Source organism: Poecile atricapillus, chromosome 36, assembly GCF_030490865.1.
Source record: "Poecile atricapillus isolate bPoeAtr1 chromosome 36, bPoeAtr1.hap1, whole genome shotgun sequence".
NCBI classification, from domain to species: domain Eukaryota; kingdom Metazoa; phylum Chordata; class Aves; order Passeriformes; family Paridae; genus Poecile; species Poecile atricapillus.
The window spans coordinates 917206-931607 of NC_081284.1; the positions used below are offsets into that span (position 1 = coordinate 917206).

A 14402-nucleotide genomic window follows, 5' to 3' on the forward strand; every position below is an offset into this window, starting at 1 on the left:
CCACCTGGTACAGCTTCTCCAGGGGCTCCTTCTCCTTCCCTAGGGGCCAGACCAGGCTGTCAGTGCTCTGCCCAGGGCCCCAGCCATCAGTGAACCAGACAAGCAAAACCAGGGGGGATGGTGGCCACCAGTGCTTGCCACACCAGGTCTCCAGCTCAGCTTCAGCCCAAGAGCTGCGTGTTCCCTTCTAATGACCCCTGCTCAGAGCTACAGGCAGGACAAAAACAGTCTGCTTTGCTCTGCCACTGATTGCCAAGAGATGGGTGGAGTTGTTACCTGCCAGGCCCCTGGATCCAACTGTGCACATGGATCTCTCCCATCTTCTAGGGCAGATGAACACCCTGAATCCAAGGATCTTGGAAGAGATCTTCTAAGGATGGCCTGTCCAAGGGTTGCATGGACAAACATCTCTTAATTACATCTTGGCACTCTGAAGAGAGAAACCAGGAATCACCGGTCACTTGGAGAAGTTGACCCCTGTTCCTGTGCCCAGGCCATGCTGGGTGTGCCCAGAGCTGGGCCTAAACTTCCCCATGGATTCCCTGTTTGCAGGAGAGCAGGACATGTGCCACCTCCTCAGCAGTTGCCAGAGGGGGATGCTCATGAGCCCACTGCTGTCTCCCAACACTGGTGTTCCCCCCGTGCCCAGAGATGAGGATCCACCTTGGGAGAGCCGTCGTGGGAAGATGATCTGCCCCCAGACGATCTGCTGGCCCTTCCTGAATGGGTGCTTCCCTGTCACCAGCTGGTACAGCAGGAGCCCCAGGGACCAGATGGTTGCTGCCTGGCCGTGGTAGCATCGCTGGTAGAACCACTCTGGTGGGCTGTAGGACAGGGTTCCTGTGGAACACAGACAGAGCTCATCAGGGGGATGCTGCTGCTCCCAGAGACTCACCCCAGCATCCCTGGGCATGTGGGGGCTGCCCCAGAGGCACATGGGGTGACCTGCTGCCCTCTCACCAGCACCTGGCACTTGTGTACAAACCTGGGCTTGCAAATGAAGCCACTGCTGCTGGAAGAGGGCAGCAGAAGCACAGGGGAGGCCCAACCATGACCCACAAATGGAAAATCCACCCAGTGGTAGAGAAAACCCACTCTCCTCCCTGCCTGCATGGCCTCCAAAAAATTGTTAATAAGCCAGGGCAAATTTGGGGAGCAGAGGAGTTCAAGCCCTTCCTCGCTGGCACACCAAACGGGGTCAGACACTCCCATCTCTGCTACCCCCATGGGGGTTTTTGTCAGGCTGCCTGCCCCAGCCCCAGCCCAGGGCATAGTGGGTGCTGAAGGCTGTCAGCAGGGCTGGGAGCTGGCCCCTCTCACAACCCCTACCCAAATCAACTTGGCTCAAGTATTAATCCCATCCCTGCAGCAACAGGGGGAAGGCCCTGTGCCACACCCACGCTGGGCCAAGAGATGCCCAGGAGCATCCCCTGCGAGGGCTCACCTGCAAATCGGGTGTAGGCTGTGTCTTGGAGGAAGGTGCCACAGCCAAAGTCAATCACTTTCACTTGCCCCGTGGCCAGGTCCAGCAGGATGTTTTCGGGCTTGATGTCCCTGTGCAGGACCCCGCAGCTGGTGCAGTGCTGCACGGCCTCCAGCACCTGGCAAAACAGCCCCCGCGCCTCCTCCTCCGGCAGGAACCTCCGCTCTGCCAGCAAATGCGAGAGGTCCTGGCACCGCTGCGGACGCTCCAGCACCAACAAGAAGCTGTCGGGCAGCTCAAGCCACTCCAGGAGCTGAATCACTGCAGCACACCCAGAGGACACCCTGTCCATCAGCACAATCTCCAGGGGCGCACGTGTACCGTCGGGCTGCAGGAGAAGCACGGTGCCGTCAGTGGGGCTGAGCCCCTGCCAGGGCTCTGGGAGCCCTCAGCCAGCCCGGGATGCTCTGCACGCCCCGCTGGCCCCACGCCCGCTCTCCCCGCAGGGCTCCCGGCGGCTCCCACCCTGCCGGGCCCCGGCTCATCCCCGCCCGGCACGCCCCGGCTTCTGCCGCTGGCCCCGCTCACTCACCAGCTCGCCCCAGCGCCGGATGCGATCCCGCGGCACCTTTTTGATGGCCACCTGCGAGCAAGGGGCAGCAGAAGGTTGAGCTCGATGCCCGCCCGCAGCGGCCCCGCCTTCTCCTCCGCCCCCTTCTCCTCCTCCTCCTTCTCCGCCCGCCGCCGGCCCTGCTGCTCACCGGGGCACCGTCCGAGAGCCTCGTGGCTGCGAAGACGCTGCCGAATCCGCCACGCCCCAGCAACGAACCCACTCGGTACCGCTCCTTCGGGCCCTTGTGCGCATTCCCTGGGGGCGAGACTCGGCCGTCAGCGCTCGGCCCGGGGCCAGGAACGGCCCCCGAGCGCTCCCCGACCTCCCCGGTCCGAGCATCCGCAGGCGTCCGCTCCTTGCAACGCGACAGCGGCGGCTCGGGGCCAGCGGCCGCGCTGCCGAGCGGCGGAGCTCGGGCCGGGGAAGCCGCAGCGGAGGCGGCGGCAACGACTGCACCGCCTGTGTCCTCCGCGGGCCCCGGGAGGAGCCGGGGCAAGGGCCGGGGCCAGGGCCAGGGCCGGGGCAGGGCTCGAAGCAGGCGGAGCCAAAGGGCGGTGATACCGCCCCAGCCCCAGGCACTGAGGCCCGCCCAGAAGCGCCAGCGCCAGCTCGGCCGGAGCCGGGCTAAGGCGAGAGAGAGGCGGGACGCCCGGGGCCGGCGCCGGCGCCGCGGCCGGGGCCGGGGCCAGGGCCGGGGCCAGGGGCGGGCTGGGGGCATGTCCCGGGCGGGCAAGGGGAGAGGGGAACTGGGAGAAGAGGGGAACACAGAGAAAGGGAGATCGGGAGTGGGTGAGGGACCGAGGGAGAGAGGGTGGAACAGCGGGAGAGGGAGAAGATAGGGAGGGTCGAAAACGTGACTTCTTTCGCTGCTTTCTCTTTTTCCGCTGCTGCCGCTGCTGCTGCCGCTGCCGCTGCTGCTGCTGCTGCCGCTGCTGCTGCTGCCGCCGCTGCAACTGAAGCACCGGGGCCGTTTGTCCCCGGGGCCGTTTGTCCGTTGCCCGCTCAGCCCTGCCCCGAGCCCCGCGCTCCCCGGGCAGCCCCTGAACCTGGCCAAACACGGGAACTTTGCCGTGTTGAGCCAAGAGCCAGAGTCTTGATTCCTGCACAGGGGCACAGCAATGCCCTTGGCTCCTGCTGTGCCTTGTCCCTGCTGAGCGTCAAACACTGTCTGAGCACATTCCCTGAATGCAGAATTTGTACCTGACCCAAGCACTGCACTTGTGTCTCCAGCATTGCTTTCCAAGAAGAACAGGGGAAGGCAAACTGGGTGTAGCTCATGGTATTTTACAGTGTCTAAAACTTGTCAAGTCTCAGATCTTAGAGGTGAGATCCATTTGGAATGAATGGGATGGAGAGCTAGTGCAAGATGGAAAAGGGAAACATAAAAATAAATAGAGAAAAACATGCTGGTCGTTTCTTTTGGTTTTATTTTCATTTCTTAAAAAAGCTGTTTCAATTTTCCCAGAATCTTCTCCACAGTCCTGTCTGTTCTTTCCAAAAACCTGTCCTGGAGAACGACATGCAGTTCCTGTCACAAGATGTGCCCCCAGCTGCAGCTTCTCTTGGCTTCCCACACTGTGTGTGCAGCACAACTCTTGCAGCAAAGCAGGACAAATATTTGAAGAACTTGACAACTTGTTCTTGCTTTTCTTTGTGGACTGGGGAGTTGTGCCATTGGTACGGTTTTCATTGTTACTCTTCTACCCTAAGGAAACATGATGAGCTCCCAGAAATTGTTAGGGAATTCAAGCCTGGTTGAATGTGGAGAAAGAATCTCCAGAGCCTGCAGCCAGCAGTGGAGAGCTCATCATTCCAATAGCCCCATGGACATCTTGAAAGTGATCTGGAACATGAAAATGGGCTGACAGAGGGAGTTTGTTTGTGTGTTCAGTTTAGAGGATTCTACATCTCTTGCACTGGGACAAATCAAGAGCACCATCAGTGGATGATAAGCACCAGATCATGATAAGCTGGACCTCTCTGTAAATGAAAGAAGGTCAAAAGGAGAAATGCAGGGAATGACTTGGTGAAGTTTGTGTGTAAGAAAGGTCATTTCCAATTCATTCCATTTGCTTTTGTCCTTTTTAGCAAGGCTGTTTGCATCACAGATTCCCCAGGAAATGAGAACCTGGAGCTTGTGGAAGTGCCTGAAAGGTGCCCTGTTCCTCTGCAGGGACACTCAGGCTGAAACAGGAGCTTGAGGCCTCTCTTGGGAAGCCTCCTCTGAGCTGGAATTTGTGCCATGCCAGGACAGGAGGAGGGGGAGCTGCCCGGGCTGGGCTCAGGTTCCCACTGGGACTGGGCAGCAGGCTGGGCTCCAGCTGGGATCAGCAGCAGCTGGAAATACCTCTGGGCATCTCCACTTTCTGCTGTTGCTCAGGAGAAGAAGCAATGAAGTGACAAGTTCTGGTTTTCCTTTCTCCTGGTGGATTTTTTCATTTTATTTGCCACTGCAGAGGCAATTTGTGTGATGGCCTCTGTCAGTTGATTCTATTTCAGCAGCAGCAGCAACAGGGCTGTGCTTGAGCACTGCAAATGTCAGCTGTGTGGCTTTCATTCCCCTCGACTTAGTGCTCAGGGCCTTGGGAGCATTTTGATCTTTACTGATCATGATGCCTGGAACAAAAATCCTGAGTTCCCCATCACAAGAGGACTCTGGGCAGCACTGACTGAAAGAGGCAATTGCAGTTGTACTGCTAAAATTCAGGTGGCAAGCAGAAGAGGGGCAAGAGCAGCCGGGATCTACAATGTCCAAGGCCAAGGCACCAACAGCCTCCTGCTGTCACCTCAGGGCGAGTAAAACAGAGCTGAAAACAGCGCTGGAACCCGATCCTTTCTTCCTCTGAGGGCTGGCTCAGGGCAGCAGAGGCGGGCCCTGAGGAAGCCTGAGGGCTGTTTGTGGGGGATTGTTGCTGTAGTCCAGAATTGCCCTGGAAAAAGCCCTGGGAAGCCGAGGCAGGAGCAGGTGGGAAGGGCCGGCGCTGCTGCTGCTCCTGGCCGGGAGCCCCGGCCGGGCCGGGCCGGCGCCCGCTGCGCTGCGGCTGCTGCTGCTGCCAGAGCCGGGCGGGACTCGGGGACAGGGAATGGACACGGGGGGACAGCAAAGGCCTTGGGGGCTGCAGGGATGGTGGTGCTCGGGCCAGCGCCAGCACAGAGTTTCAGCCCGCAATGAACCCCGAGGGAAACGCTGGCGAAAGGCTCCATTCAGCCTTTCTTTACTCGGCGCTGTGAAGGGACGGAAATAAAAGGAGAACAAGCAGGGCCTGACCCCTTCTCCTTTGGGAGGAGCCCCGCGCCTGGGGCTGTGAGGGGCTGTGAGGGGAAATGAAGGGCTGTGAGGGGCTATGAGAGGTTCTACAGGGCCATGAGAAGTTCCATGGAGCTGTGAGGGGCTGTGAGGGGCCATGAGGAGCCTCAGCCCTGGCAGGAGGGGGTCCCACCATGTCCCCAGGGCAGGGCAGCCGTGAGGGGCTGTGAGTGCAGACGTGGCAGCAGAGCGGGCTTGGGGCACCTCTGGGAGGGGATGAGACCCTTCCCCATCTCCACACCACACCAAACCCAGCATTAACAGGATTTTCCATCTTTAGAATGCACTGGCAACTGGGAGTCAAGTGTACAGTTTAATCCTGGTGGGAAGAGCAAAGGAATTTTCCCAGTGAGTGACATCCTGCCATTCTTATTAATGTGGACGATTTAAAAGTCTAAAAATGAATAGGTATACTATTAAATATTAAGAAATACAATAACAAGAAATAAAGCCCCAAATCCCAGCACCCTGCTCAGTAATATGCTCTTGTCTGTAGTAACAGATTAGCAATATACAAATAAATGAAGCAGATTTCATTTATAATTCTGACTTCTTTCATTTTTTTCCCAAGGTTCTGGTCCCTTTCCTTCAGGGACATTTCATTTACTCACCCACTTTCTAATAGTTAGAAGGGAGTTAAGCATACCAGAAAAGGCAACAGCTCCTGTTCCAAAGGGAAGCAGCCACCACTCCAGGGAAGCTGAATTGCCCCCAGGCACGTGTGTGCACTTGAAGGGTGAGCAGGTGTTGGGGACAGAGATCTCAAACCCCTTCTAAGGCTGTGAGAAACCCACAACTGGCAAAGTATCATTGAGGGTCAACTCCAGCTGGATTCCATTCCCCGACACCCTCCAAATGGGCAGGCAGGGCTGGGCTCTGGCAGGGTTCAGTTTTGAGTGCCTTGTGTTCTATGGCATGGAAGTGATCCTATCTACTCTTGTACTGATGGATTGTGATATGTGCTGAAGAGAAGACTCTTCTTCTCCTTTCTCCCTGCAGAACCCCCTTTCCAAAGAGAAATGCCTGTGCTGGGTTTCCATGGCACCCCTTCCCTCAGCCCAGTGTCTGACCCACTGTGTGCTCTGCAGGAGCCAAAGCCAGAGCAGTCCCAATATCAGTCACCACATGGTCCCCACACAGCAGGAGAAAGCACTGCTTGCAGTGGGGCTGCTGATCTGTGACCCATCCTGGTTCCATCCACCCCACTCCTCTCAGCCACAGACACCAGAAGGATCCCAGGAAAGCCACAGTGCTCTACCAGATGCCAGGAGCACTCCCTGCTGTGGCCTCAGGGATGCTGGGTGACCTCGTTGATGAGCATCTCTGGCTGGTGATGGAATGTGTGGATGGAGGCCCTTGACAGGAGGTTGTTTGAGACACGTGTGGGGCTGAAGGAGAGATGGCAGCTGTCAGTTGGGAGGGCAGGGACCCCGCTTGTGAGTCCATTGCCTTGGACACCCTCAGCCACAGGATGTCCAAGAAGTCACACAAGGCTTTGGCACTCTCAGCCTTCTTTTCCCCAAGTTCCTGCTTTCTGTACATTTGCAGTAGAGAATCTTTTTTGTTGTTAGAACTAGAACAAAGATCCCAGAGGGAACAAGCCTTGCTGGTTTTAATCAGAAGCATCAGTGACCAAAACTTGCATTTCATTGTGGGGTGTCCTCATTTGCTGCATTTTCTGAGTTCCTCTTGGATCCTTTGGAGGGCAATAGGTTGTGTCGTCTGAGGATCCTTTGTGCTCCTTGGTGACCCAGGAGAACCTTCCAGGTGGTTTTTGGGTGAGCTGCTGCTGTGATGTCACAGGAACGTTGCCGTGTCCTTGTGGTGTTCCCGTTGCTGTGGGGCACAGAGGCCTCAGTGTCAGAGCGGCTCTGGGTGCCTGCTCATTGCCTGAGGATCCTCCTGCCTGAGGCATTCTCAGCAGCCAGTCCAGCCCCTGACGGGTGTCCTTCTGTCCTGGCAGGGGGACAGACAGTCTGCAGACGTGTGCAGCACAGCCAAAATGATCCAGCAAGCGGTTGCTGCAGTTTGCACTCTGGACTCTGGGGCTTCTTATGGGTATTTTTTAACTTACTCAGCCCCTAAGTCAAGGATTTCCCCAGGTGCACCATATGTGCCTTTGGGACTGCTGTGGGCTTTCTGTTCTTCCTTTGGAATGGATGTGATTTTGAAAGATAATTGCCATCAAATGCCATTCGTTTGGGAGATTTCCTGGCAAAAGCTTCTTAAAAAAGGGTTTTTTCTAGCTAGTAGGGTCTGCACAGCATTTGGAATGGAGCCTGGGGGGGTTCTGTTCCCTAAGAGGAGAGTCTGTGGCAGTGGACCCTGGCACTCCCTCCATTTGCTGGTCCAGCCAAAAACTGGACACAGCCTAATATTTTGTGTTGTTCTCCTGCCTGCTGTGTGATCCAAAAGGACTGTGGCTCCAGGAGGGAAGTTGTGAAAGGAAAATGCTCTCTCTTGGCATTGACTTGTTGTGTGGGAGTTTCCAGCACAGGCAGCTTTTTCTCCTAACAGCATCTGGTTCAGGTGAAGGTCACCTCACACATGGATACTGCGAAGCTCCTTCTTCAGTGAGTGGGAAAGGAACCTGTGGTGTTCAGAGATCCCAGTTGCTCCATTTCAACACCAATATGAGCCCAGTAAGCTCCAGTATGATCCTTGTCACATGCCAGCAGTCCCAGGGTGGTCCCAGTTTCCTCTGGCTAGATCAGCCCAGTCAGTCCCAGTATGATGCCATTTGCCCCTAGCGTGCTCCCAGTTGCTCCCAGTTACCCCCAGAATGGGGGATGATGTGCAAGGTATGTTGCCAGTCACTCTCAGATACTCTCAGTATGAGTCCAGTCACTCCCAATATAATCCAATGATGGATGGATGGGAGGCCTCATGGAATCATGGAGACCATTGTGACACTCTAGGGCCCCATGGAACTGTGGTGACACCAAGTTGGCTGGGAGTGTTGATGTGCTGCAGGGTAGGAGGGCTCTGCACAGGGACCTGGACAGGCTGGATCCAGGGGCCAAACCCAACAAGGTGAGGTTTAACAAGTTCAAGTGTCGGGTCCTGCACTTTGGCCACAACAACCCCTGCAGTGCTCCAGGCTGGGGACAGAGTGGCTGGACAGCAGGCAGGCAGAAAGGGACCTGGGGCACTGATGGACAGCAGGGTGGGCATGAGCCATCAGTGTGCCCAGGTGGCCAAGGAGGCCAATGGCTCCTGGCCTGGATCAGGAACAGTGTGGCCAGCAGGACCAGGCCAGGGATTCTTCCCCTATGCATGGCACTGGTTGAGCTTCATCTCAAGTGCTGTGTCCATTTTTGAGCCCCCAATTTATGAAGGACATGGAGGGGCTGCAGCTCTGCCTGCACAGAAGGGGCTTCACACCTGGGAGCCCGGCCCTGAGGGCAGAAGCTGTGCTGGGGGGACAGGAGGGAGGGGGCTTGTTCAGAGGGAGGGACTGCACTGCAGGGGCTCCTATGGACATCTCTAAACTCTCTCAGCCACAGGATTGTTGGGCTTTTCTTTACTCTCCTTCCCTGATCTTCTCTCTGCTTCCTGGAAATTTTCCTCCTGCAGGTGTTTCCCTGTGGCTGATCTCTCCCTGCCAGCACCCACAGATCCCAAATCTCTGTGCACTCTCCTTGCCCTGACAGAACCTGTTTGCAGGGCTCTGGCTGGGGGCAGGTTCTGTTTGCAGCTTGGAGAAAGGACAGCTCAGACTAAGGCTGATGGGTCCAGCAAAGGTGGTGCTGGTGCTGTCCATGGGCAGAGTGGCTCAATGCACATTAGCTATCTCCCATGAGCCTATTGATCACTAAAAGTAACAGTTTGGATGTCTCAGGCACTTGTCAAAATTCATAATACCTTTATTATTTGTCCCCCACCTCCCTGCCTTTCTCCGATGGTAGGAAACTAAATACAAAGTCTTAGGAAATGTCCTCATTTTTATCAAAATCCTTGTCTTGGAAATATTCTATGACTGATCAGAAGCCCTCAGCATGTCAGAGCTTCATGAGCATTCACCACCCCTACACCACAAATACTCAGAGTTGTACTCACAGGGTCTGTAGGCACTGGCATGTTCCAGCTTTAGGAGATGGCTCCAGGAGCTGCAGCTGCATTGTTCTGCAGCCAGAGGCTTCCTGTGTCAAGGGCTGGGAGGGATTGTGCCCCAGGCACTTCTCAGCACCTTCCCAGCCCTGACTGATTGAAGCTCTCTGTGCCTCTGGGCTGTGCCCAGGTGGCTGCAGGCAGTGCCCCAGTTCTGCTGGGCTGGGAGAAGAGCTGCTCAGCAAGAGAAATGTGCTTTTGAAGCTTTTCCTAGTTTTCAGGATCATCCTCTGTGCCGGGAGCCTGGCCCAGCTCAGCAGCACAGACACAGCAGCAGGACTTTAATGACCCTCTTGGGGCTTTGTGCTGAGGCCCTGAACATCAGTCCCTGAGAGGGAGGGGAAGAAACCTCTCAAGAACTCTGAGTTAGAATCCAACTCCAAAGTTTCTTTTACCTTTAATGGGTCCCACTGAGGGACAGCACTGAGAAAGTGTCCCCAGGCTCCAGGCAGGGCAGAGAACTGGAGTCACTGATGACAGGTGGGGACAAAGAGAAGCCAAGTCTTGGTGCCCTGGGCCACAGCAGCCTCTGTGCCACCAAGGGCTGTGAGGAGACACCTTGTCCTGAGGCCCTGGGGCCTCCTGGCACAGCCCCAGCAAGGCTGGCCACAGTCACCCCCTTGGCCTGCCCTCAGCATCCCCCCTAGCCCACATGCCAGTGGCCTCAGGGATCTGCTGGAAGGAGTCCCTGGGGAGCCTTGCTCAGGAATGGCCCTGGGGGCTCCTTCATGCTCCCAGGGACTGCAGCTTTTTCAAAGCACTTTGGCTTTTGCTTTTGCCTTGGAGTCTCTGAGAGGTTTGTGCAATCATGATCGGCAATTATGTGCTGTAATTAGTCCATTGAGAGGCTTTGTCAGTAACAACAATCAGTGGGGCTCATTAATGCTTCAAGGTACTTCAGGTTCTTAAGGCACTTTCCTTTTCCTTTCCCACTTCTGAGAAAACTTCTGTGAGAAGTTTGTGCAATCATGGCCTCAATTATCTGCTTTAATGAGTCCCTTGGGAGCTTTGCATTGACACTGAGTGGGGCTCATCAATACTTTGAGATGCTCAGGGTTTTTTCATCGACTTTGGATTTTCCTTTCCACACTGAGTCTCTGAGAGGTTTTTGTGCAATCCTGGCCTTCAGTTCTCTCCTTCAAGGAGTTCATGAGGAGCCTCTGTTGGGGATGGACTTCAGTGGCACCCATTAATGAAACGAGACACTGGGGTTTTTTTCTGACTTGGACTCCTGGAAAGGTTTGTGCAATCTCCTCTCAAGCCCTGAGGTTCAAGGGCTCAGTTCCAAATGCACCACAGGGCTCATTAGGATCAAGCAAGTCCTAACAAACCATGGCTCTGCCTTGATTTCCCTCTGCTCTGGTGCAGTTCTTAGGAAAGTTTCCTACAATAGTTATGGAGAAATAATTCAAAGAGCTTCTAAGAAATATGTGTTCCTATTTTAAAAGGTGTCCATTTTTTACTGTTTTCTTTGGAGCAGAGGTGATTGCAGCATTCAGTGATGGATATTGATCCTGGGTCTCTCCTAAGGAGTCTGGCCAGGTCAGAGAAGCGGTGCCTTGAGGTCTGACCCAGTGTGGACAACCTTGCTCCACATTCCCCAGCCCCATCCTGTCTCTCCTCACTCCCCTGGGACCTGCTTTGCTCACACAACTGGCTGCACTCAGGCAAAGAGAGGTTTTTCCTTCTTTGATTTTAGCAATCTAAACCTCCTGAGTTTCCCCATGGAAAACAGACACCCTCCTCAAGTGTGTGCCAAGCCCAAGGTGCCACCAAGGAGCTTCCCCTTCCCCAAGGCAGAACCATGCAAGGAATGTTTCAGACACACAGGAAGTTCTACAGTGAACACAAAGCCAGAGTTGTCTGAAGGCAGAATTAGAGCAGCTGCTGAAGGACAGACAAGCTTTGAACTCCTGGCAGCTGAAACCACCAAGTGGGTTGTTGGGAGGTGTGTGAGTGAGCCAAGAGTGAGGGAAGGGAAATGCAGAGAGCCCTGGAAGTGTTTCTGTGCAGACAGGCTGTGGGGAAGGGCACTGCAGAGCTGCCCTGGGCCAGCTGTGAGGGTGGATTATCATCCCAACCTGCCCTGGGCCATTGCAAGGGGCTGTTGCCATGGACACTGCACTGACCCCACTGCTGGGTTTGGGTGCCATGGCAATCCCCATCCGATTTGGAAACTTGAATCAAGTTATTCCCAGAGGTTTGGCTTGTTAAGGTGTTCTGAATATTAGTGAGCCTTGGGGCACTGAATTCCTGACCTGAAGAGCTGAAGGCTGAACAAGCCTCTGGAGAAGTAAAAGGCAGCAGCAGCAGCAGCCTCCAAGTTGCTGAGGATGTCAGCAGCCCCCATTGAGGCCATCCCTGCCCAGAGACCCTGGGGGAATGGGCAGACAAGGAGAGCATCCCTGGGGCTGGGGAAGCAGAACTCAGAGGCACCAGAGGCTCCAGGTGGGAAATGGAGTGTGGAATGGGGCTGTGAAAGCCCTGCCTGGGCTCTGCCAAGCAGGACAGACAAGCCCTGACCCCAATCCCCCAAACAACTCTCTCAAGGAGACCTTTAAAAGGAATTACAATTGTTTGTGTCCTCTGAGTTGGATGCACTGGAGAAATACTGATAAGAGATCTTCAAGAGGTCAAAACCTGAAAACAGTCCTTATTGGTAAATCAGAGAAAGTTTGACAAATGATATAATATGACATTCACTCAACAAAAAACACTTCTCAAAGCATTAACTAGGCCCATTCAACTTCACAAACTATAAACCCATTCAATTTTAAGTTAATCCAAATTTGCAAGAGGACAGAAATAGAAAAAGAAGACACAAAAAGAGAGAAAGACAAAGAAGATACAGAGAAGCACACACACAGCTACCAACTCCTGGATTCCAGCAGTGTTCAGAGAGAAATCCCAAGAGGAGGTAGTGTCAAGATCTGTGCTTGCCTTGTGGTCAGCCTTAAATACCCCTTGGTCTTCCTGAGCCCATTCCCCAGGTGGGATTTCCGATCATTTGGTCACTCAGGAGCTGGGCTGAGGGTTCCAGAGGTGAGTGTGGGGCATTGCCTTTGGTGTGCCAGGGACTGGCAGACAGTGCTGGGCTGGGATAGAGGCTCTGGTGGGATTGGGATTCCAGGGCAGTGCAGTGCTGGGGTTACAGGGCTGGACAAGGCTGGACCTGCCCCTTCCTCCCCTTTGAAACACAAAATGTTTCCAGCCAACAATCTCCTCCAGTCTCTCACAACAGGCAACGTTGGAGGTGGAATCCCAATTTTGGTCACGGGCACCTAGCTGAGATGGACAATTCTTTTCCATAGGAAGGAAAGCACAGAGGCCCAGGGTTTGGAAAGCAGGTGAGAGCTGGACATCAGGAGGCCAAGGCCAGCCCGACTTGTCAGTAATGGCAGAATTTGTCTGGGAGCAGTCTTTGGATCAAGGGAATGTCGGAGGTGGAATCCAAATTTTGGCCATGGATGCCTGGAGAAGCAGGACAGTTCTTTCCCACAGGAAGGAACTCACAGTGCCTTCCCCAGTGTTTCAGTAGCAGATGAGAAGAGACCCTCAACATGTCTAGGTCAGTTGGACCAGTCAGGTGGCCCCTGGGAGGCCAAAGCAGCCAGACCCGTTCTGTGTTCCCTTGATTTTATGGGGCCCCATAGAGTCACAATGGACCCTTCCTTCAGTGGGGCCCTGCAGTGTCATAATGGTGCTGTGATTCCATGGGATCCAGCAGTGTCGTAGTGGAGCACTGATTATAAGAAGACCTGCGGTGTCACAGTGGACTCTTGATTCCATGGAGTTGTCCCAATGGCCTCAAGATCCATCAGGCCCTGCAGTGTCACAATGGTCCCAGCGATTCCATGTGGCCTTGCAGTGTCACAATGGTCTCTGTGGTCCCACAGGCCCCTCAATGTCTCGTGACTCCTCTGTTCCATGAGGCCTGAAATGTCACAATGGACCTTGGCGATTTGCAGTGTCACAAAGGTCTCCTTTGTCTCCACAGTGTCACCATGGACCACTGATTACAGGAGACCCCTCAATATCACAATGGACCTTTGGTTCCGTGTAGCCCTGCAGTGTCACAAAGGCCTCTTGGTTTCACGAGGCCCCACAGTATCCCAATGGTCCTCTTGGTTCTGTGGGGACCACAATGGTCTCACTGTTCCATGAGGCCCCACAGTGTCACAATGCTTTGTTTATTTCATGGTGCCCCACAATGTCACAGATGTCCCTTGGTTCCATGGGGCCCTGTGCTGGTGCATTCCTCCCTCCCCTTCTCAGGCCGCCCTGCCAGCTGAGAAATGCTCCTTGGGCCTGGGCCTTGGCCAACAGCCCCTGGGCTCAGCTCCTGTGCAGCTCATCAGAAACACTGTCTGCTCCCAGGCACTGCTGCTGCCAACCAGCTCCTGCTTGCTTCAGGAGCAGCCCTGGGAACTGTTTCTGTTCCCTCCGTGCCACAACATCCCTGTTCTCAGCCTTGCAAAGAAAGCTGTTGATGCCAAGTGCGGCCAGGATGAAACATTGCTGTGCCTGAAGCCCCTCTCTTGGGGCCCTACAAACAGCGCTCCAAAAGGAGCCCCTTGCAGCTCTCCTGGGCCAGCCACCTCCCTCGGAGTGGGGCCTCTGCGAGCCGGGAACTCTCCCGTTTGCTGCACTCGGGGCATCCCCGAACAACGACGGAGCCTGGGCCCATCCCCGCACTCCTCCAGGCTCAGCCCTTCGCCCGCTGGGGAGATGCCAAAGCATCCGCAGGGAGCATTTCCCTGCCCTGCAGGGCAATTTCTCACAGCTGCCTTGCACTGCCTCTTTGTGCCTGTGTGCACACACCAGCGCTGTGCCCTGGCAAATGTGGCAGAAATGCTGCTCTCGGAGGGGCTGGGGTGCCTTGGAGATCTGAGTCAGTCAGGCCTGTGAGTGAGGGTAAGTCACCAGGTATAAACTAAGTTCAATGCTGC

The 14402-nt window shown here is 55.1% G+C and overlaps 1 protein-coding gene across 1 annotated transcript; it reads right to left on the reverse strand.

Moving 5' to 3' along the window:
* Positions 1–8: 8 nt before the first annotated feature.
* LOC131590986 (serine/threonine-protein kinase pim-1-like) lies at positions 9–14140 on the reverse strand. The gene is made up of 8 exons (XM_058861403.1): positions 14004–14140; positions 2598–2782; positions 2185–2291; positions 2016–2066; positions 1445–1811; positions 664–840; positions 277–430; positions 9–39 (listed from the first exon to the last, which is right to left on the reverse strand). The coding sequence occupies exons 1-7, from the start codon at positions 14138–14140 to the stop codon at positions 324–326; spliced, it is 1131 nt and encodes a 376-aa protein (XP_058717386.1). The 3' UTR covers positions 9–39; positions 277–323.
* Positions 14141–14402: the final 262 nt, after the last annotated feature.

Excerpts from the sequence above, each read along its gene's own strand:
- LOC131590986 (XM_058861403.1), bottom strand. The coding sequence starts at position 14,140 with ATGGGCCCAGGCTCCGTCGTTGTTCGGGGATGCCCCGAGTGCAGCAAA. Across the intron at positions 2,067-2,184 it reads GGCTCTCGGACGGTGCCCCG|GTGGCCATCAAAAAGGTGCC; the intron begins GTGAGCAGCAGG and ends CCTTGCTCGCAG. Across the intron at positions 841-1,444 it reads AGCCTACACCCGATTTGCAG|GAACCCTGTCCTACAGCCCA; the intron begins GTGAGCCCTCGC and ends TGTGTTCCACAG.